At 49.0% G+C, this 26,163-nt stretch overlaps 2 protein-coding genes across 3 annotated transcripts in view; both read left to right on the plus strand.

Moving 5' to 3' along the window:
* sec16a (SEC16 homolog A, endoplasmic reticulum export factor) overlaps positions 1 to 14,178 on the plus strand; it is a 64,846-nt gene extending 50,668 nt beyond the window's left edge. For both annotated transcript variants that reach the window (XM_078226189.1, XM_078226190.1), the window contains 8 exons: positions 706 to 777; positions 1,738 to 1,794; positions 2,823 to 2,946; positions 4,246 to 4,380; positions 7,358 to 7,446; positions 8,625 to 8,690; positions 11,941 to 12,015; positions 12,965 to 14,178. In XM_078226189.1, the coding sequence (XP_078082315.1) occupies positions 706 to 777; positions 1,738 to 1,794; positions 2,823 to 2,946; positions 4,246 to 4,380; positions 7,358 to 7,446; positions 8,625 to 8,690; positions 11,941 to 12,015; positions 12,965 to 13,033 (687 nt within the window). In that variant the 3' untranslated portion in view covers positions 13,034 to 14,178. The remainder of the gene's footprint in view (positions 1 to 705; positions 778 to 1,737; positions 1,795 to 2,822; positions 2,947 to 4,245; positions 4,381 to 7,357; positions 7,447 to 8,624; positions 8,691 to 11,940; positions 12,016 to 12,964) is intronic.
* Positions 14,179 to 15,381: 1,203 nt separating this feature from the next.
* inpp5e (inositol polyphosphate-5-phosphatase E) overlaps positions 15,382 to 26,163 on the plus strand; it is a 28,948-nt gene continuing 18,166 nt past the window's right edge. Inside the window, exon 1 of the mRNA XM_078226195.1 lies at positions 15,382 to 15,534. The gene's annotated coding sequence lies outside the window, so the exon portion shown is untranslated. The remainder of the gene's footprint in view (positions 15,535 to 26,163) is intronic.

The following is a 26,163-nucleotide window of genomic DNA, read 5'->3' on the forward strand; positions in this document are numbered from 1 at the left end:
AGTAAAGCTCCCTCTACACTGTCCCCATCAAACACTCCCAGGACAGGTACAGCACGGGGTTAGATACAGAGTAAAGCTCCCTCTACACTGTCCCCATCAAACACGCCAAGGACAGGTACAGCACGGGGTTAGATACAGAATAAAGCTCCCTCTACACTGTCCCCATCAAACACACACAGGACAGGTACAGCACGGGGTTAGATACAGAGTAAAGCTCTCTCTACACTGTCCCCATCAAACACACCCAGGACAGGTACAGCACGGGGTTAGATACAGAGTAAAGCTCCCTCTACACTGTCCCCATCAAACACTCCCAGGACAGGTACAGCACGGGGTTAGATACAGAGTAAAGCTCCCTCTACACTGTCCCCATCAAACACTCCCAGGACAGATACAGCACGGGGTTAGATACAGAGTAAAGCTCCCTCTACACTGTCCCCATCAAACACTCCCAGGACAGGTACAGCACGGGGTTAGATACAGAGTAAAGCTCCCTCTACACTGTCCCCATCAAACACTCCCAGGACAGATACAGCACGGGGTTAGATACAGAGTAAAGCTCCCTCTACACTGTCCCCATCAAACGCTCCCAGGACAGGTACAGCACGGGGTTAGATACAGAGTAAAGCTCCCTCTACACTGTCCCCATCAAACTTTCATCTAACTTTCCAACTGAACAAGGCACTAATTGTTGTTGTCTCTCAGGGTGGCTGGCTGAGCTGGTTACGACCCAGCAGGAAGACTGAAGCCCATCTACCGGACGACAAAACTAAATCGGTGAGTATGCCGGTGACGGGGCGCATCTGTGGATCTGTTACATGCAGCGAAACACAGCCTTCACATTGAGATGCTGAGTATTGGCTCCCTCTGTATAATCCAGTGCAACTCGGCCCACCTGCCAGCACTGTACGAACAGTCATGTGTCCAGAATTCTGCATCCGCTCCCCTTTAATCAAAACCTTTCTGATTGTGGGTAATACTTGACACGGTCACTATTTATTGCCCCGAGATGCTAGTGGGGCTGCCTTAGTGTGAGGTATTCTACAACGTTAACACTAATCTTGCAGGCTCCCTGAGTCCCTTAGAAACAGCCTGGTAACAAAGTTCAGCCATGAGACGACTTTCATGAGAAAGTCCAAACATGTTTATTAAGTTTCATGTAAACTGCAGCAATAAAAGTTCAGATGCTGATTTACAGTCAAACGTGAGTTAAATACTTTACATATTCATTCTGGACAGAGGGGTCCAGACCTTATCGTGCAGTTTCCTGGTCTTCAGTCACACTGGGTCCCCTCGCGTCTGTGTTTATACTTGTCCTGTGCACGTGATGTGATTGGACAGTGCAAATTTGGGACTTGGGGGCTGGCTGCAATGCGACTGCTTCTTCCATGGCTGTACCCATTTTAATGCCAATCTGTATTACATGGGGTGGGGGGGTGCTGCTGGTTTTGTTGGGTGCATGGGTTTTATGGGACCCGCACCCTGAGGGGCCGTGCCACTGGCACCCACTGGGTGCAAGAATTCCACTGTACTCTGAGCTGGAATTCTGGTCTCTACTTGTCAGGGAAGTCTGGAACGCCGGGTTTTAACCCTCCGCCTTCTAGCCCTGAGGCAGAAATGGAAGCGGTGTTGCTGAGGGCAGCATTTGGAAGTGGGTTCCGGTTTCCCGGCTCCGAGCTCACACCTGAAGCATAGCCTTGGGATGGGCCAATTCTGAACTCTTTGTTTTGTGCACAGATTGTGTGGGACGAGAAGAAGCAGCGATGGGTGAATCTGAATGAACCCGAGGAGGAGGTACGTGTCGAGTGCTGACGTTTTCCAGCCTCCTCCTGATTGTTGTTATTTGTTTTCGGGGTGTGTGAGTCACTGGCAAGGCCATCATTTATTGGGCATCCCTGGTTGCCCTGTAAAGGTGATGCGGAGTTGCCACCTTGACCCACTGCTAGCAGGTTTGGTACAAAATGACCACCTCGGAGGGCAATTAAAGTCAAACACATTGCTGTGGATCTGGAGTCACATAGTGCCAGACCAGGTAAGCACGGCGATTTCCTTCCCTAAAGGACATCAGTGACCCGGTTGGGTTTTTATATCAATCCGACAGTTTCCTGCTCACTTTTACTGCGACTGGATTTTTATATCCGGCAGATTGCCGACAGCTGTGCTGGTCTCAGGGTTAGAGAGAGAAAATCAACTCTGCCCCTGATTTCCATCCACTGCCGGATCGGATGTGGGCAGTGGTTGAGGACAGAATGGGATTCCGCTGTGATTCTCCCCCTGCCATGTTCAGTATCCCCATGCAGACCACCCGGGCTGGCTGGTTTCAAAAGGAGCAGCGCTCCGAAAGCTAGTGGCTTGGGCTAGCAAATAGACTTGTTGGACTTTAACCTGGTGTTCTGAGACTTCTTACTGGTTTCAAAAGCCCAGGGTAGGGAGGGCGTGGGTTGGGGGGATGTGGGCAGGGGGGGGGGTGGGATGGGGGGGCCAGAGCGGGGGAGTCGGGGCCCAGGGAGGAAGTGAGGCGGGAAAGAGTTTGTAATGCGGACCCCAACACAAGGGAGGAATCAGACTGTCTGGCAGGAATATCTGTCTTGGGCCTGTTGACAGATTACAGTAATGCGTCTGTAAGCAGTAGCTCGCCATGTGGGCAATGACACGGGCACACACATCGGTGACCCGTACGGGGTGCAGAAATTTCCTGTGGTCATGTGGTGAAGTGGGAACAGGGATCACTTGACCCTCCTCCCCCACCCGCCTGATCTGAGCTGAGTTAGCGGCTGCTGCTGCTGGATTTTGGGAGTAATGTTGTGTGTGTGTCATTGCAGAGCAAGCCTCTTCCTCCTCCACCGAGCTTTCCAGTGACTGCCCCTACCTTTGCCTCGGGTTCCACTACCTCGCCCACCCTCGGGGGTGGCCCTCCACCCAGGAACAGGTTCTCTATGAAAGCAGGTGAGGTTTCGTCGCTGTCTCTTTGCTGTCTTTCTCGCTTTCTCTCTCTCTCCCAACTTTTGTATGTGCGCAGCACCCCCTCACCACCCCCCCCACCCCTCCCCGGTGCTCTGTTTGTGTAAACTCGGCAGTGAAGGTACTCCCCACGCTCCCCCTCTATCTCAGGATGTCCCAAAGTACTTCACAATATATTAAATATTTGTGAACTCCAGTCTCATAATGTGGTAAACATGACAGCAAACTTGCCCACAGCAAGATCCTACAAGCAGCAACGTGGTAACTGACCAGATCATGTGTTTTTATTGATGTTGGCTCTGGCTTAAGTATTTGCTAAGACAACGGGGAGAACAATGGGATCTTTTAAATTCAGCTGAGAACAAAGAGAGGTACAGCACAGGTACAGGCCCTTTGGCCTGTGCCGGGGGGTGAAGAATTTCTGTCCTCCTGACATCCCTCAGCTGGATGAGCCCAATACTTGACAGTCTATAACGGTGGTTTTTATATTGGTGCGTGTGCAGGGAGATGGGCCACTCGGCTCTGCCGTACTATTAAATCATTACTGATCTGTACCTTAGCATCATCCATCTGAGCCCTGAATCCCTTCACCTAACACTGCATCAATCCCATTTTTGAAAATCTCAGCTGACCCCCCCCTGGTCTGAGCACCTTTCTGGGTGCCAGTCCCAGATCTCGCCCCCCACCCCCGTGTGTGAAGAATGCTTCCTGACATCGCGTTTAAATGGCCTGGCTCGGATTTTAAGGGTTCACCCCCTTGTTATTGTCTCCGTCTCCCTCCTTCACCTCCACCACCAATAGTTTCTCTCTCTATCTATGCCATCAAATCCTTTAATCATCTTAAACCTGTCAATTAGATCACCGCTTAATCTCCTGTACTGAAAGGAATACTAGTCTGTGGAACCTGGCCTTAGAATTTAACCCTCTGCTTCCCCCACAGTCATTCTGATGAATCTGCTCTGCTCCCTGCCCAAGACCCTGTTGGGAGGTGCAGTGCCCTGAATTGACCCGTTACTGCAGGTGGGGTCTGGCCAGAGGTTCCTCGGAGATAATCCAGTTTTTTTTTTGTGAAAGACAAAATTACAATGGATTCTGGAAAACGTAAATTCAAACAAATCTACCTCTCCACTCGCCATTAGTAATTTCTGTACGGATCCCCAAATCTCTCAGCTCTTCCAGTTTCTAGTTGACAAAATATTTTGAATCTGTGCTGGTCGGCAGAATATCTTCATATGAATGCAGTTTAACTGACTTCCATTCTCTCTCCCCACACCAACCCAACAGGTACGAAGGCTCGATATGTGGATGTCCTCAATCCCAGTGGATCAAGGCCTGGTGGGGTGCTGCTGCCCCCTGTGGACCTGTTTGCCCCCCTGGCACCAATGCCTATTCCCACCAACTTCTTTGTACCACTACCAGGTATGGTGCATTGCTGGTATGGTGCATTGCTGGCTATACGCTTATTCCTGTCAGTGATATAACATATTCCTTCTCCTGTTTCTTGCGGGGGGGGGGGGGGGGGGGAGATGGAGGGAGGGAGGGAAGGGGGCGAGGGTTGGTGGGTGAATGACTGCAGAGATGGTGAGACCCCAGCCTGAAGATAGACTTGCCTTTCAATCGTGTCTTTCATTACCTCAGGAGGCCGCAGAGCTTGTCTTAAAAGTGTACTCACTGCTGTAGAGTAGGAAATACAACACAGCAAACACCCCAAACAGCAATATGATCCTGTCCGGATTATCTGTATCTAGTTAATGTGGGGTGGGTGATAAATAATGGCCAGGGCACTGGGGAGAACCCCCCTGCCCTTCTGGTAGCACCGCAGGATCTTTCACTTCCACGTGTGAAGGTGGATGAGGCTTCAGTTTAGCATCTTATTGGCAAGACGTCACCTCTTTCCCTTGGTAGTGCACTGGGAGTGTATTGCCTAGATTGTGTTCAAACCATGGAATGGGACTAGTTCTCCTGACCTTTCAACTGCAACCCACTGACCAAAGACCCACGTGGCTGGAAAAGGAGGGGGAAGTGAGAGGAGTTTGGTGGGGTGGGGGGGAGTGGGGGTGACAGGAGGGAAAGGGAGGAGGGTTGGTGGGTGAATGGCAGGATGATCCCTAACTGGAAAGCCCTCTGCAACGGTGTCCATCCTGATAATGGGCTCTCATTTTGTTGTGAGGGACTCTGTACTTCCACTTTTGGACTTGGTGGTGACAGAGCTGTCAGCTGAGCCAAGCCGCTGTTCAGCTGGGGCCAGCTCCACTGTGGGTCTTGCCCAGCCCTTCAGACTCTGGGAAATGAGAGAGAGACAACACAAAGATCATAAGAAATAAACCATTCAGCTCATTGAGCCTGCTTTGCCATTCAATAAGATTGTGGTTGTTCTGACTGTGACCTCAGCTTCACTTTCCCACACGTCCCCAGAATCCTCGATCCCATGTTGAGCAAATATCTGTCTCACTCCGCCTGGAATATATTCCGTGACCCAGCCTCCTCCGCAGAGAATTCCAGAGACTAAATGATCCTGTGAGCTGAGAAATTCCTCCTTCAGCTCCTTCCTAAATGGGAGACTCCATTTTTTAAGCTGTGCCCCTTAGTTCTAGATTCCCCCACAAGGGGAAACATCCTGTCAACATCCTTCCTGTCAAGTCCCCCCTCCCCACAATCTTACATATTTCAATAAGATTACCTCTCAGTCTTAACTTCAGTGAATATCGGCCAAGCCGTTCATTCTTTCTCTTCAGACGCGCCTTCATTGCAGGAATCAGCCGAGTGACCTCTATTCTGAAGGAGACCAGAGTGGTACACAGTTCTCTAGCTGTGGCCTCACCAGTGCCCTGTACACTTGTAACAGAACCTCCCATCTTTTATACTCCGTCCCCCTTCCCATGAAGGTTAATATTCCATTTTCTTCCCAACTAACTGCATGCTAACTTTTTATGATTCATGTACACCCAGATCCCTCTGTATTGCAACATTCTACAGTCACTCCATTTGAATACTATTGTACTTTTATCCAAAGTGGGTAGCCTCACATTTTCCATGTTGTATTCAATCTGCCATTTTGTGCCCACTCACTTAACCTGTCTAAATTCCCGTGTGGACTCTTTGTATCCTCCTCACAACTTGCTGCTCTTTGTAGCCTCAGCAAATTTGACGACAGTGCAACCTGACCCTTTATCCGAGTCATTAATATAGATCCCGAGTAGCTTCGGTCCCAGCACCGATTCCTCTGGCACTCTGCCAGTTGGTTTGCCAAACTAAAATTGACTCATTTATCCTGACACACTTTCCTGCCAATGAGCCAATCCTCTATCTATACTAATATATCATCCAAACACTATGATCCCTTGTCGTGTGCAGTTACTTTATCAAATGGCTTTTGGAAATCCAAATACTCTACATCTATTGGTTCCCCTATATTCATCCTACTTGTCGGATTCACAAAGGACTCTAATAAATTTGTCATCATAGAAACCCTACAGTACAGACAGAGGCCATTCGGCCCATCGAGTCTGCACCGACCACAATCCCACCCAGCCCCTACCCCCATATCCCGACATATTTTACCCGCTAATCCCTCTAACCTACACATCTCAGGACACTAAGGGGCAATTTAAGCATGGCCAACCAACCTAACCCGCACATCTTTGGACTGTGGGAGGAAACCGGAGCACCCGGAGGAAACCCACGCAGACACGAGGAGAATGTGCAAACTCCACACAAACAGTGACCCGAGCCGGGAATCGAACACAGGTCCCTGGAGCTGTGAAGCAGCAGTGCTGAGCTGTGAAGCAGCAGTGCTAACCACTGTGCTACCGTGCCGCCCTGATGTTGAATATTATTTCCCTTTCATTCATTCAGGCAGAGTCAACATGGTTTTATTGTGATTTTCTAAGTATCCGGCTCCTATCCTTTCAAAAGTTTATTCGTGTTACAAGTAGGCTTACATTAACACTGCAATGAAGTTACTGTGAAACTCCAATAACACACACTGCATTCTGGCACTTTGCCAATGACAGACATTAGGCTAACTCGTCGATTTTTCCTGCTCTCTGACACCAACCCCCCCCCCCCCCCCCCCCATACTCCTGAAAAAATGATGTGATGTTTGTGGTTTTCCAATTTGCTGGAACCTTCCAGAATCTAGGTGATTTTGGAAGTTTGTAACCAATGTACCCGCAATCTCTGCAGCCTCTTCCTTTCAGACCCTCTGATGCAGGCCATCAGGTCCAGGGGACTTGTCAGCCTTTAGTTTTCCTCGAATGTTTTCTCCGGTAGTGACAGTGGTTGTTTTTAAGTTCCTCCCTCCACTTTGCCTGTTGATTTTTCCATTCTTGGAATGTTTCCTGTGTCTTTTACTGTGAAGACAGATAGAAAATCCCTGTCTTTATTGTGTTTATAGGCGAGGGATCTCAGCCCCCTGAAGGAACATCAGCAGAGAGCTCACAGCCCATGGAACAGACAAACCCAGAGACAAACACACCGCCCCAGGTACCTGTCCACAATGCCCTGTTTATACAGCAAGTACAACGCAAAAACAGGCCATTCAGCCCATCTGGTCTTATACTTTGTACAAGCCTCCTCCAACCCCTTTGTATCACACCCTTTCAGCAAACCATCTATTAAGTTTAAGCTTATTTATTGGTGTCACAAGTAGGCTTGCATTAACACTGCAATGAAGTTACTGTGAAAATCCTCGAGTTGCCACGCTCCAGCACCTGTTCGGGTACACTGAGGGAGAATTTAGCACGGCCAATGCACCTAACCAGCACGTCTTTTGGACTGTGGAAGGAAACCGGAGCACCCGGAGGAAACTCATGCAGACATGGGGAGAACATGCAGACTTCACACAGACAATGATCCTACCCGGGAATAGAACCCGGGTCTCTGGCACTGTGAGGCAGCAGTGTTAACCACTGTGCCACCATATTCTTTTCTCCCTCGTGTTTATCCCTTTGAATATATTTGTGCTGTTCCCTTCAACCATTCCCTGTGGCAGCGAGTCCCACATTCTCCCCACTCCCCGCGGGAGCGAGTCCCACATTCTCCCCACTCCCCGCGGGAGCGAGTCCCACATTCTCCCCACTCCCCGCGGGAGCGAGTCCCACATTCTCCCCACTCCCCGCGGGAGCGAGTCCCACATTCTCCCCACTCCCCGCGGGAGCTAGTCCCACATTCTCCCCACTCCCCGCGGGAGCGAGTCCCACATTCTCCCCACTCCCCGCGGGAGCGAGTCCCACATTCTCCCCACTCCCCGCGGGAGCGAGTCCCACATTCTCCCCACTCCCCGCGGGAGCGAGTCCCACATTCTCCCCACTCCCCGGGGAAACAAGTTTCTCCTGAAATCCCCATTGGATATACCATATGTACCGTTGGGGTTTGGCAATGTTAATGAGATTTGTTTTTAATCTGTAGCCAAAACTTAATATCTGAAGAGCCACAATACTGTAACTGAAATGGCAGTAATATTGAAAAATTTACCCAAACACATTTCAACAACATTTTTAAAGGTTCTTTTATGAAGTTAATTGGACAATACTTTCTCGTGAGCAGAGCATTAATAAAGGTTTGGAAAATAAAACAAGCCATTTAAATACCCTGGAAATGTATTCAATCCATCAAGGCTGGAGACTCGCCTGATATTTAACACGTTGCTTCTCTTTTTGTAGATGTTTAATCCAGTACCAAATGCTGATCCGTTGCCTTCTGAGCCCAACAGTGTGCAGTTTGGAGAGGTAAATGTCAGCTTTACTGCTGTAAGATGTGACATGTTCCTCCCACCAAGTAGCCAGCTCTCTTCATCCCCCTTCCCTTACCTTTTCTCTTCTCCCCCCCCGCTTCCCCTTTTCTACATTGTACCTCTTCTCCCGCCCCCCCCCCATCCTCATCTGTCACAGTTTACAGCTTCTCTGCCGTTTGGCCATTCACACCGTTTATTCTCTCTATGGGCTGCCATTAGCAGCCTTTCCCCTGGTTTCTGTGGCTATGACTCATCTTTCATTCCCTCCCCCTGCAGTATAAATATCTCCCACTTTCTGTGTCTTTTAGCTTTGACAAAGGGTCGTCTGGACTCGAGGCGTCAGCTCTTTTCTCTCCTTACAGATGCTGCCAGACCCGCTGAGATTTTCCAGCATTTTCTCTTTTGGTTTCAGACTCCAGCATCCGCAGTAATTTGCTTTTAGAAATATAGAAACATAGAAAAACTACAGCACAAACAGGCCCTTCGGCCCCACAAGTTGTGCCAAACATATCCCTACCTTCTAGGCCTACCTATAACCCTCCATCCTATTAAGTCCCATGTACTCATCCAGGAGTTTCTTAAAAGACCCTATTGAGTTTGCCTCCACCACCACTGACGGCAGCCGATTCCACTCGCCCACCACCCTCTGTGTGAAAAACTTCCCCCTTACATTTCCCCTGTACCTACACCCCAGCACCTTAAACCTGTGTCCTTTTGTAGCAGCCATTTCCACCCTGGGAAAAAGCCTCTGAGAGTCCACCCGATCTATGCCCCCCAACATCTTATATACCTCTATTAGGTCTCCTCTCATCCTATGTCTCTCCAAGGAGAAAAGACCGAGCTCCCTCAGCCTATCCTCATAAGGCATGCCACTCAATCCAGGCAACATCCTTGTAAATCTCCTCTGCACCCTTTCAATCTTTTCCACATCCTTCCTGTAATGAGGCGACCAGAACTGAGCACAGTACTCCAAGTGGGGTCTGACGAGGGTCTTATATAGCTGCATCATTATCCCCGGACTCCTAAACTCAATCCCTCGATTGATAAAGGCCAGCACACCATACGCCTTCTTAACCACCTCCTCCACCTGCGGGGCCGATTTCAGAGTCCTATGGACCCGGACCCCAAGGTCCTTCTGATCCTCTACAGTACTAAGAGTCTTTCCCTTTATATTGTACTCCTTCATCTCATTTGACCTGCCAAAATGGACCACTACGCATTTATCTGGGTTGAAGTCCATCTGCCACTTCTCCGCCCAGTCTTGCATCCTATCTATGTCCCTCTGTAACTTCTGACATCCCTCCAGACTATCCACAACCCCACCAACCTTCGTGTCGTCGGCAAACTTACCAACCCATCCCTCCGCTTCCTCATCCAGGTCATTTATGAAAATGACAAACAGCAAGGGTCCCAGGACAGATCTCTGACTGGACAATGCTCCCATTCTCCCATCTCCACTGTTCAATCGACAGTCTTCATAAATAAACAAAATTTGTATTTATGTTTGAAGCTTCTCTTTCTCTTGTAGCTGCCTCATAGAATCATAGAACCCGACAGTGCAGAAGGAGGCCATTCGGCCCATAGAGTCTGCACTGACTCTCTCTGACAGAGTGTCTTACCCAGGCCCTTTCCCTCACCCTCTCCCCATAACCCCACACATTTACCATGGCTCATCCATCTAACCCACACATCTTAGGACACTGAGGGGCAATTTAGAATGGCCAGTCCACCTAACCCGCACATCTTTGGAGTGTGGGAGGAAACTGGAGCACCCGGAGGAAACCCACACAGACACGGGGAGAATGTGCAGACTCCGCACAGATAGTCACCCAAGATCCTGTCCTGAGGTTGAGGCTCCAGATGTACAGGCTGGCTTCAGGCTCACCGCAGTCACCATTATTTATTTTGCCGGCCTAGATCACAGAGGGTTGTCTGACTATTGAAGGCATCATAGCTAAACACAATCCTGTCTCTGCTGGCGTTCCGTGCATCCCACCTGTAGAACAAAGAAAATTACAGCACAGGAACAGGCCCTTCGACCCTCCAAGCCTGCACCGACCATGCTGCCCGACTGAACTAAAACCCCCTACCCTTCCGGGGACCATACCCCTCCATTCCCATCCTATTCATGTATTTGTCAAGACGCCTCTTAAAAGTCACTATCGTATCCGCTTCCACTGCCTCCCCCGGCAACGAGTTCCAGGCACCCACTACTCTGTGTTTTAAAAAAAACTTGCCTCCTTTAAACCTTGCCCCTCGCACCTTAGACCCGTGCCCCCTAGTAATTGACTCTTCCACCCTGGGAAAATGCTCCTGACTATCCACTCTGTCCATGCCTCTCATAATCTTGTAGACTTCTATCAGATCGCCCCTCAACCTCCGTCGCTCCAGTGAGAATAAAAGTGAGTGGGAAGCTGATCAGGAGCAGGGGGCCTGGTTCATAAATCATCCTTCCCCAAACCTGGGGCACCAGGATTGATTGAGCACTGGGATACTGACTGTGATCGGCTAACTGTCCTGGAAGTGAATGGAGGGAAAGCTTGTGTGGTCTGAGCTGCTTGTGGATGAAACCTGCTGGGCCTTCAGAGAAAGCATACCTGCTGATCCCAGCATTGTCTTTCCCTGGAATAAAAAAAACTTTCATTTGTATAGTGCCTTTCCTATCCCAAAGCGCCTGACAGCCAATGAGATGCAGTCATTGATGCAAATTAGGAAACGTGGCAGCCAATTTATGCGCAGCAAGATCCCATAAGCTGCAGTATAATAATGGCCAGTTATCCTGCTTCAATGATGTTGGTCGAGGTGTAAAGATCGGTTGATGACACTGGGGAGAATTCTGCAACTCCCACTGGAAACAGCAGCTGTGGAATGTGTTATGCTCCCTGAGAGAGGGACCTCATTTCCACATCTCATCCTAAAGACAGCAGCACTGACAGTGCAACTCTCTCTCAATGCTGCACTGGCAATGTCAGTCTGGATTCGGTGCTATAGTCTCAGGAATCTGATCTGTAACCTTCAAAGGCGAGTGTGTGACTCATTGCAGGACCTGTTCCTGTTTCAGTTGAGATTGATCCAAGGGCACTCTGAAGATGACAGCAGCGCTTGCAAAGTTACCTCTTCAGCAGTGAAGCACTTTGGGGCATCCTGCATTTGTAAACGGTGCTATATCAATGCAACTTTCATTTCTTGTATGTCATGTGATATATTATTGAGGCTGGTGTGCTGAATGTTTCTCTGTTTCCCAGACTGCCCCTCAGCCTCTGCAAGGGGGTCCTGCATCAGGAGCCGTTCAGTTTTACAACCCCACCCAGTTCACCCAAGTAAGAACTTTGTTGTTTTTAATTATGAAATAAGTTCTGTTTTGCGATACTCTGTTTAAACCTGTGATGAATGTTAATCCCGTGTGTAATTGTGTATTAGAGATGCTATAAAATACTATTTAACAGTGTAGAGGGAGCTTTACTCTGTATCTAACCCCGTGCTGTACCTGTCCTGGGAGTGTTTGATGGGGACAGTGTAGAGGGAGCTTTACTCTGTATCTAACCCCGTGCTGTACCTGTCCTGGGAGTGTTTGATGGGGACAGTGTAGAGGGAGCTTTACTCTGTATCTAACCCCGTGCTGTACCTGTCCTGGGAGTGTTTGATGGGGACAGTGTAGGGGGAGCTTTGCTCTGTACCTAATCCCGTGCTGTACCTGTCCTGGGAGTGTTTGATGGGGACAGTGTAGAGGGAGCTTTACTCTGTACCTAATCCCGTGCTGTATCTGTCCTGGGAGTGTTTGATGGGGGGACAGTGTAGAGGGAGCTTTACTCTGTATCTAACCCCGTGCTGTACCTGTCCTGGGAGTGTTTGATGGGGGACAGTGTAGAGGGAGCTTTACTCTGTATCTAACCCCGTGCTGTACCTGTCCTGGGAGTGTTTGATGGGGACAGTGTAGAGGGAGCTTTACTCTGTGTCTAACCCCGTGCTGTACCTGTCCTGGGAGTGTTTGATGGGGACAGTGTAGAGGGAGCTTTACTCTGTGTCTAACCCCGTGCTGTACCTGTCCTGGGAGTGTTTGATGGGGGACAGTGTAGAGGGAGCTTTACTCTGTATCTAACCCCATGCTGTACCTGTCCTGGGAGTGTTTGATGGGGGACAGTGTAGAGGGAGCTTTACTCTGTATCTAACCCCGTGCTGTACCTGTCCTGGGAGTGTTTGATGGGGATGGGGTTGTCAGGCTCCACCACGTTTCCCAGTTAGTAATTGTTGCTGTGATCTGTTTTCCAGCCCTCGGCCGGACCGGCAGCGCCTCGACCGGGTCGCTTCGTACAAAGGAAATATCCAACGTTGAAGTGAACAGACTTAGAATGAATTCTTAAATGAACGGATTGTAAAACCCTTAATGGGGGCAGTGCAGGTGATGTGATGTGCTGTGACGTTTGCAGTTACAGGTGATTAAACTGGAGCGGTGTGTGTTTTCAATAGCTTTTTCCCTTGAAGGGACCTCCAGAAATGCCAGCAAGTTGATGCATTGCAAAACCCTTTGAGATGGGTTGAGGGACTAAAACCTGAAGATGTGTGAAATGTAATGTTTTTATTCCAGGCTTAGCCACTTAAATAATAAAACCAAGTCAAACGGAAGCTATAGCGACGTGACTGAATTTACAATGCAGCGGAATATGAAATAAACACACACCCTCAAAGTAACTGGAAATGTCAGAGCAACCATCGTGCCATGGAACTGGGGTAAACCAGACCCTGGCATGCCCCGAAAGATGCCCAGCACCAAACCGTTCTTTGATTGCTGTAACTGTTCAGTTTTGAGAAAAGTGTGTTTGGGTGGAAAGAGTTATTGGGGGAGGGGGGGGGGTGGAAAAATTTTGGAAAGATTGTCCCTAATGATTTGTATTTAGGTAATATATATAAAAGGCTGCTGTAAGAGTATTGTATAGCCAGACCCAACTGTTGTACATTAATACTTTAAAATATCTGGAGGATTGTGTGAATAAATATTAACATGTGCAATATCGATGCTATCTTTCTCTTATTCTGGGAGAAGATCTGACAGGACATGGGAAGAAGAGGACAGAATGGCCAGAGAAGCTGTGAGGAGCTTTGGTTCCCCTCGAAGAATCAGCCCCTCCACATGCCTCACGAATTAAACAGTATTCCATAGGTGCTGCGTCCAATTGCCCGTCACACAGCAATGTTCCAAACCACCACAAGAGATGCAGTGTAATTTGGGGATAATTTTGTACAGAATGAAATCTGCTAATCTCAAGGTCCTCGCACATAATGTGATTCTTCCCCCAGTGTCGTTTGTCATTAACTGTGTCCTGCACCCCCCATCTCCTGTAGTTTAGTACTCTCATGTAGACTGCATAATATTTCAGATTCAGAGATTCTTCTCTTACCCGAGAAGTTTATTTTCTTGTGTTAAGGATGCACACTGTAAATTGTTGAAAGGAAATAAAATATTTTGCATTCTGGAACACTTTCAACCTCTCGCCCAGTCTGCATTTTGTTAGCTTTTTCACTTGTTCTTGGGATTTGGGCGTCACTGGCAAGGCCGGCATTTTTTGTTCATCCTCAACTTCCCTCGAGAAGGTGGTCGTGAGGCACTGCTTTGAACCGCTGCAGTCTATGTGGTGTAGGTACTCCCACAGCACTGCTAGGGAGGAAGTTCCAGGTTTTTGACGGTGAAGGAATGGCCGGTGCATTTCAAAGTCAGGACAATGAACGACTTGGAGGGCAGCCTCCTGGTGGTGATGGTCCCCATGCATCTTCTGTCTCTGTCCTAGATGGTAAAGGTGGCAGGTTTGAAAGGTGCCCTCAAAGAAGCCCCGGTGAGCTGCTGCAATGCCTCTTGTAGATGGCACATCCCACTGTGTGCCAGTGACAATGAGCAGTTAAGGTGTGGTGGGTGGGAGGTCAACCAACTGCCATTTTTCCTGGATGGTGTTGAGCTCGTCTGGTGTTGGATGAGTGCAGCTCCAGGCAAGTGGAGAGTCACACTGTCTTGTAGACGGTGGACAGTCTTTGGGGAGTCGGGAGATGATTCTGGAAGGTAATCTGCAGAATTCCCAGCCTCTGACCTCCCTGTAGCCACAGTATTTATGTGGCTACAGTGATTGCACCTCCAACAAGCTCACAGCCCCTTTAAAAATGCACTGGGGAATAGTTAACATCTGCACAGGGCAAGAGGTGGGGCCTGATGCCCAGAGTTTGCCTGAAGTTAGGACAGATGTTAAAGTTATTGTGGGTCTGAGGCAAAGTAGGACATTTAAAGAAAAACACTCAAATAAATGAGAGGAGTTGAAAATTGAGGGAAACATAGTTGGGTGATGATGAGCTGAAACATTTCCTGTTCCTGTCTCCCTGCTGCCAAATCTGCTGCAACTTTCCAGCATTTTCTGTTTTTGTTTCCAGATTTTTAGCAGCTGCAGTATTTTGCTTTCACTCAAATCAAGGGGTTTTGATCAGTTTGACAGATGCTAGAGGTCAGAAACTGGTTTATCTTCCACAGGCTGTTTGATGTGAAGCTTCTGATCAGAAATGATGCAGAGAGCAGAATGTCCAGGGCTCTGGAAGGGTAATGTCCAGAGTGGGAGGAGACCTCCAGTATCCCAGCATACACTGCAACCCCCATGGCCCTCCGCTCACTCCTCCAGTATCCCTGCATGCACGGCTGCTGGGAGGCTGGGCGGGAGTCCTCCTCGTTCCCGCGATGCACCGTGCCTGGCGTTGCCCCCGTGCTGAGGTCTGGTTGCTAAGGGCCTCAGGCGGTTTCATGGCCCCGGCGTTAGGGCCGGGCAGAGAGTGCGGGAGCGGAGCGGGGAGCCCGGCCGCCCTGTCAGGTGAGCGGAGCGGCGTGTTTCCCAGCGGGGCAGGCCCGAGCCTGGGTCTGGAGTAGATTCAGCCGCCCGGCTGACAACCACTGCCGGGCAGAATATTCGACTGTGTGGGGCATCGCAGCTTCCCCCAAGTTCCACCCCTGGGGTACTGAGGCCAACTGTGTCCCCTCCCCAAGGTGTGGGGTGGGGTGTAGATACCCTGCTCTCTGTGGTCTGAGGCTGCAATTGGCCTCAGTGCCCCAGGGCTGGGGCTCCTGCCCCTGATCAGAGGATGAAGCCGGGACCAGCTTCCATTATGATGCTCTCCACAGTGGAATAGCTCACTGCTACATGCTGCCAGTGCACAGCGGGCTGGGGCTGCATCTTTGATTTGATTTGATTTATTATTGTCACATGTATTAACACACAGTGAAAAGTATTGTTTCTTGCGCGCTATACAGACAGAGCATACCGTTCATAGAGAAGGAAGCGAGAGTGCAGAATGTAGTGTTACAGTCATAGCTAGGGTGTAGAGAAAGATCAACTTAATGCGAGGTAAGTCCATTCAAAACTCTGGCAGCAGCAGGGAAGAAGCTGTTATTGAGTCGGGTTGGTACGTGGCCTCAGACCTTTTGTATCTTTTTCCCAACAGAAGAAGGTGGAAGAGAGAATGTCCGGGGTGCGTGGGGTCCTTAATTATGCTGGCTGCTTTGCCAAGGCAGCGGGAAGTGTAGACAGAGTCAATGGATGGGAGGCTGGTTTGCGTGATGGATTGGGCTACATTCACGACCTTTCTGTAGTTCCTTGCGGTCTTGGGCAGAGCAGGAGCCCAGACCAAGCTGTGATACAACCAGAAAGAATGCTTTCTATGTGCATCTGCAGAAGTTGGTGAGAGTCGTAGCTGACATGCCAAATTTCCTTAGTCTTCTGAGAAAGTAGAGGCATTGATGGGCTTTCTTAATTGTAGTGTCGGCATCTGGGGGTCCAGGACAGGTTGTTGGTGATCTGGACACCTAGAAACTTGAAGCTCTCGACCAATTCTACTTCGTTCCCATTGATGTAGACAGGGGCATGTTCTCCACTACACTTCCTGAAGTCGATGACAATCTCCTTCATTATGTTGACATTGAGTGAGAGATTATTGTTGCTGCACCAGTTCACCAGATTCTCTATCTCATTCCTGTACTCTGTCGTGTCATTGTTTGAGATCCGACCCACTATGGTGGTGTTGTCAGCAAACTTGAAAATCGAATTGGAGAGGAATTTGACCACACAGTCATAGGTGTATAAGGAGCATAGTAGGGGGCTGAGAACACAGCCTTGTGGGGCACCAGTGTTGAGGATGATCGTGGAGGAAGTGTTGTTGCCTATCCTTACTGAGCGCGGTCTGTGGGTTCGGAAGTCTAGGATCCAGTTGAAGAGGGAGGAGCCGAGCCCCAGGCCACAAAGGTTGGAGATGAGTCCCGTAGGAATAATAGTGTTGAAGGCTGAGCTGTAGTCAATAAATAGGAGTCTGACATAGGTGTCTTTGTTATCTAGGTGTTCCAGGGTTGAGCGCAGGGCCAGGGAAATGGCATCTGCTGTGGACCTGTTGCGGCGGTCGGCAAACTGTAGTGGATCCAGGTAATCCGGGAGGGTGGAATTGATTTGTGCTAAGACTAACCTTTCGAAGCACTTCATAATGATGGATGTCAGAGCCACCGGCCGATAGTCATTAAGGCACGCTGCTTGGCTTTTCTTTGATATCGAGATGATGATTGTCTTCCTGAAGCAGATAGGGACCTCAGATTGGTGTAAAGAGAGGTTAAAGATGTCTGCGAATACCCCCATTAGCTGGTCTGCGCAGGATCTGGGTACCAGACCCCATTTGGGCCAGTTGCTTTCCGTGGGTTGACTTTTGAGAAGGGTGCTCTGATGTCTGCGACGGTGACCTCAGATACAGGTTTGTTCGAGGCTTCTGGGATGGAGGGCGTGCTCTCGCTGACCTCTTGCTCAAAACAGGCATTGAACTCATCCACTTCCCTGCCTTTTCCCCATAGCCCTCTATACCGCTTTGGATCAAATCTCTGCATTCCTCCAATTCTAGCATCTCAGGCAGTTCTGATTTGAAACGTGGAATCCTACAGTGCAGAAGGAGGCCATTTGGCCCATCGAGTCTATACCAACCACAATCCCACCCAGGCCCTATCCCCATAACCCCATGCATTTACCCCAGCTAGTCCCCCTGTCACTCAGGGGCAATTTAGCACGGTCAATGCACCTAACCCACACATCTTTAGACTGTGGGAGGAAACCGGAGCACCCGGAGGAAACCCACGCAGACACGAGGAGAATGTGCAAACTCCACACAGACAGTGACCCAAGGCTGGAATTGAACCTGGGTTCCTGGCGCTGTGAGGCAGCAGTGCTAACCACTGTGCCACCTTGCTGCCCATATTGGCTGTGCGTTGGCTGCCTCGACCCTATACTCGAGAATTCCCTCCCTGTAGCCTCTTCTTCTTTAAGATGCTCATTAAAACCAAGCCTTTTGATCAAGCTTTTGGTTGTCTGTCCTGCCCTTATTTCCATATGTGGCCTGGTGTCAAATCTGGTCTGATAACATTCCTGTTCAGTGTATAGGGATAGAATCCCTTCAGTGCAGAAGGACGCCATTCAGCCCATCGGGTCTGCGTTGACAACAATCCCACCCCGGCCCTATCCTTGTGACCTTACGTAAACCCCATGACACTAAGGGCCAATCCCACCCAGATCTGTTCCCTGTAACCCCAAGTATTTATCCCGCTAATCCCCCTCACCGACACATCTTGGATTCTATTCCTCACAATTCTGCGCTAAATTAATCTCAGATTCTGCAGGGTGACTGAACAAAAGAGTTCGCTCTTGTGTCATACTGATGGGGACAGTGTAGAGGGAGCTTTACTCTGTATCTAACCCCGTGCTGTAACTGTCCTGGGAGTGTTTGATGGGAACAGTGTAGAGGGAGCTTTACTCTGTATCTAACCCCGTGCTGTACCTGTCCTGGGAGTGTTTGATGGGGACAGTGTAGAGGGAGCTTTACTCTGTATCTAACCCCGTGCTGTACCTGTCCTGGGAGTGTTTGATGGGGGACAGTGTAGAGGGAGCTTTACTCTGTATCTAGCCATGTGCTGCACCTGTCCTGGGAGTGTTTGATGGGGACAGTGTAGAGGGAGCTTTACTCTGTATCTAACCCCGTGCTGTACCTGTCCTGGGAGTGTTTGATGGGGGACAGTGTAGAGGGAGCTTTACTCTGTATCTAACCCCGTGCTGTACCTGTCCTGGGAGTGTTTGATGGGGACAGTGTAGAGGGAGCTTCACTCTGTATCTAACCCTGTGCTGTACCTGTCCTGGGAGTATTTGATGGGGACAGTGTAGAGGGAGCTGTACTCTGTATCTAACCCCGTGCTGTACCTGTCCTGGGAGTGTTTGATGGGGACAGTGTAGAGGGAGCTTTACTCTGTATCTAACCCCGTGCTGTACCTGTCCTGGGAGTGTTTGATGGGGGACAGTGTAGAGGGAGCTTTACTCTGTATCTAGCCATGTGCTGCACCTGTCCTGGGAGTGTTTGATGGGGACAGTGTAGAGGGAGCTTCACTCTGTATCTAACCCTGTGCTGTACCTGTCCTGGGAGTATTTGATGGGGACAGTGTAGAGGGAGCTGTACTCTGTATCTAACCCCGTGCTGTACCTGTCCTGGGAGTGTTTGATGGGGACAGTGTCGAGGGAGCTTTACTCTGTATCTAACCCCGTGCTGTACCTGTCCTGGGGGTGTTTGATGGGGACAGTGTAGAGGGAGCTTTACTCTGTATCTAACCCCGTGCTGTACCTGTCCTGGGAGTGTTTGATCGGGACAGTGTAGATCGAGGGAGCTTTATAGTTGTGAGGTATATCTGTTGTTTGTTGGACATCTTGCAGAGTTCAGAGTTAATAATCAAACTGACTTATATAAATAGAGCAAGTCCTGGAACAAAAGTCTTTCTTCGACAAACAGGAAGACAGCAGGGTGCTGGGAAACAAATGTGGTGACCTTGTGAAGGAGTGATAATGTATAACACAGTTGGCTAGTGTAACCAACTGGCTGGGAAGACTAGTTATGAATAATTCTATTCCTCAAAAGAATTCAAGAACTGATAGCTCAGGACATGATGTTTAAGGGAAGTACCTTTGAGATAAGCCACTAAGAGTGGTTATGTAAATAGACTGCTTTCAAAGGGTTCAGGAGCAGATACATCCCGGGGTCATGTCTGTTACATCTACCTTTGATGTTGGCTATCAAAGTGCTGTACCTGTCCTGGGAGTGTTTGATGGAGGATGGCTTTCATCAGTTAGTTGAGGAGCTTCAAAGGTAAAGAATCTGAAAGCCTCTTTGCTGCACAGCCAGATTGGCCACCCAGGCTCCATATCAATCTGGTCTGATCCCTATAGTCCACTGTACAGACGCTTATGAGGTGTGTCCCTGTGAATCTTCGAAAGAGTAAGGATCCAGCGACTGACCCAACGCTGCCTGTGAGGTGAGATAAGTTGGGAGCTGACTCTTTCACAGTTTGCGATGATATTGGAAGTACTGGGTGAGTAAGGACAATCCTCAGTCAGGGGCTGAGTAAATTTAATCTGAGGTGAAACTAGCCGGGAGCAGTAATGGGCCTCATTTAATCCAAGCGTGGTCGGCCAGGGTTCCTGCTTTTGATCATTACCCTCTGACTCCTGCTGGTGGCTGAGGGACATTCAGAGTCAGCTGTGATGCTCCCGACAGCCAATCAGCTTGCTGGTCTCCGTATCCAAGCTGTCAAATCAAAGAGTGATCCCGTCGGCAAAGCAGCGTGGGCCTTTGGAACTGGAAGGGTCATCAATTTAGGAGAGAAGTAGCTGGTAGTTTGTGTTTTAAGTTGTCTTTGGGATCTGAGACATTAAACTGATGTCCTGTCTGCTCTCTCAGATGGACAAGGTCCCACGGCCACTATTCCAAAGAACATGAGAGCACCCCTGGGTGTAGTGGCCAATTTTCTTCCCCCGACCAACACCACAAGAATAGTTTACCCTGGCCATGATCAAATTGCTGTTTGTGGGATTGAGCTGTGCACCAATTGGCGGCTGTGTGACATTGCCTCTACTGCAAATGAGCATCAAGGGCTATAAAGCACTCTGGGACATCCCGAGGCAGTGAACGGCACAACAGAAATGCAGCTTCTTTCTCCGTTGTCTCACAAAATCAGTCTGTCACGTATCACTGTTGAATGAGGAGCGTCTGGTGCACTGCTCACCAATTGGAGGCACAAGTGAGAAAGGATATTATTAAACTAGAAAGAGTGCAGAAAAGATTTACTAGGATGCTACCGGGACTTGATGGATTGAGTTATAGGGGATAGACTGGGACTTTTCTCTCTGGAGCGTAGGAGGCTGAGGGGTGACCTTATAGAGGTCTATAAAATAATGAGGGGCATAGACAAGGTAGATAGTCAATATCTTTTCCCAAAGGTAGGGGAGTCTAAAACTAGAGGGCATAGGTTTAAGGGGAGAGGGGAGAAATACAAAAGTGTCCAGAGGGCAATTTTTTCACACAGAGGGTGGTGAGTGTCTGGAACAAGCTGCCAGAGGTAGTAGTAGAGGCGGGTACAATTTTATCTTTTAAAAAGCATTTAGACAGTTATATGGGTACGATGGGTATAGAGGGATATGGGCCAAATGCGGGCAATTGGGATTAGCTTAGGAGTTTTTAAAAAAAAGGGTGGCATGGACAAGTTGGGCCGAAGGGCCTGTTTCCATGCTGTAAACCTCCATGACTGTATGACTCTAAAGCAGCCTTTTGTCTTGGCAGCAGCTGCTTGTGATGTGTCCCCATGTCCTCAGAAAGAGTGTGAGTGTGTGTGGGTGAGTGTAAAGGAGACGGTACCGAGAACTGGAATTCTACAAGCACTGATCAGGAATTGAACCATAAGCGAGAGAGAGAAGGTCTGAGAGTCTGAGGGCTCCTGCTGAATGGCCATTCTCTGTGAGAGTCTGGCTGCTGAACGTTGGACTATTTCACTGTGCTGGGCGAACCAGGAGTGAGTGATTAAGTGAGTGATTGCTTAAGGAAATTTGGCATGTCAGCTACGACTCTCACCAATTTTTACAGATGCACCATAGAAAGCATTCTTTCTGGTTGTATCACAGCTTGCTGTGGCTCCTGCTCTGCCCAAGACCGCAAGAAACTACAAAGGGTTGTGAACGAAGCCCAGTCCATCACGCAAACCAGCCTCCCACCCATTGACTCTGTCTACACTTCCCGCTGCCTCGGCAAAGCAACCAGCATAATTCAGGACCCCGGACACTCTCTCTTCCACCTTCTTCCTTCGGGAAAAAGATACAAAAGTCTGAGGTCACGCACCAACCGACTCAAGAACAGCTTCTTCCCTGTTGCTGTCAGACTTTTGAATGGACTTACCTTGCATTAAGTTGATCTTTCTCTACACCATAGCTATGACTGTAACACTACATTCTGCACTCTCTCCTTTCCTTCTCTATGAACGGTATGCTTTGTATAGCGCACAAGGAAGCGTACTTTTCACTGTATGTTAATATATGTGACAATAATAAATCAAATCAAATCAAATTGATTCTGCCCTTGCACACGTTGACCATTATCAATGATTGGGTGTGAATTTGGATAGTTTTTCAGTTTGATCCTTGGAGGTTGTTGGGCCGATAGGTCACCAGCCGTATTGGAGAATAGCTGAGCCAGCAAGGATGTGAGAGAGTTACTGCCCGTGTGTGGCAGGCAGTAACTCACCTTATTTGCTCAGAGTGGATGTGAGAGATTACACTGCTGAACATGTGACTGATAAATCAAGGTTCAGCCAGTGTCGGCCAAACACTGTCCCCAACTCCAGCCGCTCCCTGGACACTGGGTAAGTTAAAGGTGCTATATAAATGCAAGCTCTTCAGCATAGCAAAATATCCCAATACTTTTCATAGGAACACGGTGGAACAAAATGGAGAGTAAAGCCAAGACAGAGATATTCGGATGGATTAGAGTATCAGGCTTTAGAATGTGCTTAAGGAGGGGTTTAGTGAGAGAATTCCAACATGGAGCAGGGCTGACTGAAGACATGGCTCGGTGCAGAGACACACGGACTGGGGATATAACACAGGCCAGACAGGGAGGAACGAGGATTCCTCCAGAGTGAGTTAGACCATGGGCAGCAGAGTTTTGGATGAGCTCAGGTTCACAAAGTAAAAAAGTTTATTTATTAGTGTCACAAGTAGGCTTACATTAACACTGCAATGAAGTTACTGTGAAAATCCCATATTCGCCACACTCCGGCGCCTGTTCAGGTACACTCAGGGAGAATTTAGCATGACCAATTCACCTAACCTGCACATCTTTGGACTGTGGGAGGAAACCGGAGCACCCGGAGAAAACCCACGCAGACACGGGGAGAATGTGCAGACTCAGCACAGACAGTGACCCAAGCTGGGAATTGAACCCGGGTCCCTGGTGCTGTGAGGCAGCAGTGCTAACCACTGTGCTGCCCCAGGGTAGAGGTACAGAAGGTAGAAGATGGGAGGCTGGGCCAGGCGGGTATTAACAACACCAGGTTAAAGTCCAACAGGTTTATTTGGTAGCAAAAGCCACACAAGCTTTTGGAGCTCCAAGCCCCTTCTTCAGGTGAAGGGGCTTGGGGCTCCGAAAGCTTGTGTGGCTTTTGCTACCAAATAAACCTGTTGGACTTTAACCTGGTGTTGTTAATCTTCTTACTGTGTTTACCCCAGTCCAACGCCGGCATCTCCACATCAGGCGGGTATTGCCAGAGTCCAGCTGACTAACAGCATTGGTGAGAGTCAGTCTTCCAGACACTGGGTGAGGATCTGTCTCCCAGACACTGGGTGAGGATCTCTCCCAGACAGTGGGTGAGGATCTGTCTCCCAGACACTGGGTGAGGATCTGTCTCCCAGACACTGGGTGAGGATCTGTCTCTCAGACACTGGGTGAGGATCTGTCTCCCAGACACTGGATGAGGATCTGTCTCCCAGACACTGGGTGAGGATCTGTCTCCCAGACACTGGGTGAGGATCTGTCTCTCAGACACTGGGTGAGGATCTGTCTCTCAGACACTGGGTGAGGATCTGTCTCTCAGACACTGGGTGAGGATCTGTCTCCCAGACACTGGGTGAGGATCTGTCTCTCAGACACTGGGTGAGGATCTGTCTCTCAGACACTGGGTGAGGATCTGTCTCTCAGACACTGGGTGAGGATCTGTCTCTCAGACACTGGGTGAGGATCTGTCTCTCAGACACTGGGTGAGGATCTGTCTCTCAGACACTGGGTGAGGATCTGTCTCCCAGACACTGGGTGAGGATCTGTCTCCCAGACACTGGGTGAGGATCTGTCTCTCAGACACTGGGTGAGGATCTGTCTCTCAGACACTGGGTGAGGATCTGTCTCCCAGACAGTGGGTGAAAGTCAGTCTCCCAGACACTGGGTGAGAGTCAGTCTCCCAGACACTGGGTGAGAGTCAGTCTCCCAGACACTGGGTGAGGATCTGTCTCCCAGCTGATGACTTGAGCAGGGTTCTGTGTCTGCGCTCATTAAACCTCTCCATTGTTGTATACATTAAAAAGTAAAGAGACCGATTGTGTTTGTGAGCCTGCTGTGCAGTCATTAACAATGACCAATCAGCATCTTGCCTGCAAGAACCACGATCATTTTACAGAAACTGTGTTTGAGATTCAGTTTAATTTCCGATATTTTTCCGAATGTCGTCAAGTGAAGATTGTCAACCTTGCCTATTTAAACACTGACGCTCAGTTTGGGTTCTACCAGGGCCACTCGGCTCCAGATTCCAGCACAGCCTTGGTTCAAACATGGATAAAGGAGTTGAACTCCAGGGGTGAGGTCAGAGTGACTGTGCTTAACATCAAGGTAGTCTTCGACCCGAGCATTAAATCAAGGAACCCTAGCAAATCTGGAGTCAATGGACATCGGCGGGGGGGGGGGGGAACTCTCTGCGGGTTGGAGTCACACTCGGCACAAAGGAAGATGGTTGTGGTGGTTGGAGGTCAATCATCTCAGCCCCAGGACATCACTGCAGGAGTCCCTCAGGGTCAGTGTCCGAGACCCAACCATCTCCAGCTGCTTCATCAATGACCTTCCCTCCATCATAAGGTCAGAAGTGGGCTTGTTCGCCGATGATTGCACAATGTTCAGCACCATTCGCAACTCCCCAGATACTGAAGCAGTCGGTGTCCAAATGCAGCAAGACCTGGACAATATCCAGGCTGGGGCTGACAAGTAACATTCACGCCACACAAGGTCCAGGCAAAGACCATCTCCAACAGGAGAGAATCCAAACATCCTCCCCTTGATGTTTAATGGCTTTACCATTTCTGAATCTCCCACTATCAACAGCCTGGGGATTAATATTGACCAGAAACTGAACTGGATTAGCCATGTGAATACTGTAGCTAGTCCAGCTTTTTAGTGAAGTTTTAGATTTCCACTTCCCTTTGTGTAAAGAATTGCTTCCTGACATCACCCCTAACACGGGCTGGTTCTAAATTTAAGGTTCTTTGTTCTTAATTTCCCTCAGCAGAGGAAATAGTTTCTCTGTATTTACTGTATCAAATCTCATCCCCGGACACTAGCCAACATTGAGTGGGGGAACAGATTATTTCATTCTGAATACAGCGCTGAGTAGCCAAGTTCAAACAAAACTCTCCTCCAGTCACATTTCAAAAATGAATTGACACTTGGTTCCACCGCGAATAGTTCAGGGTCGATGCCGGGTGGAATTTAACCAGGTGATGATCTGGGGCTAACTGAGCAGGTTACCCTTGGTAACCGCAGTGGTGGGAATCATGTTCCTGTGCTTTGTGGTGGCTTTGTGCTGTAATGAGCTCCAACTGGAAAGCTGATCTGAGCTGGGTTATAAAGTGAAAGGAGGTGTGGACAGGACAGGGTTACCACAGCTGTGTAGGGTTCACATCAACCTGCTATCAGCAACAGGAGGGAACTCATTCTTTTTAAAATCTGATTGATCTGAACAGCTCTCCTGGGAGTTCACTGCGCTGTGCTTGAGGCGAGCAAGGTAAAGTGTTGTGTTTGACCAACTCTCTCTATCTCTCTGCACTCCTTAATGAGCTGACAGGTCCTCATCATTCTCATGTGATGTTAGACAGCGAGCAGTTCCAGACAGTCTGGTAACAATCATGCAGGCACATGGACAGATAGACACACACAAACATATATACACATCTTCATTCACCGTGACACACTTTGGGATGAGATGAGGCTGTGAAAGGTGCTGTAGAAAAGAGTCAGTCTCCCTCTATAAATTATCAACTAAAATCCATAGAGACCATTTGGCCCATTGTGCCTTTGATAGCTCTTTGAAAGATCTAATTAATCCCACTGCTCCTGCTCCGAGAATGTTTTTCCGCTTCAAGTTTGTTGATGGTACAAAGCTAGGTGGAAACGTAAGCTGTGATTAGGACACAAAGTGACTGCAGAGAGTGAGTGGGTAACAAGGTGGTAGATGGATTATAATGTGAGGAAGTGTGCGGTCGTAAGTATAGAAAAGAAGAATGTTTTTTAAAAGGTGAAACTTGTCAATGTTTAAATGTTGATGTTTGGAGAGACTTTAGCATGCAACGCAG

This window comes from Mustelus asterias, chromosome 13 (assembly GCF_964213995.1).
Source record: "Mustelus asterias chromosome 13, sMusAst1.hap1.1, whole genome shotgun sequence".
Classification (NCBI taxonomy): domain Eukaryota; kingdom Metazoa; phylum Chordata; class Chondrichthyes; order Carcharhiniformes; family Triakidae; genus Mustelus; species Mustelus asterias.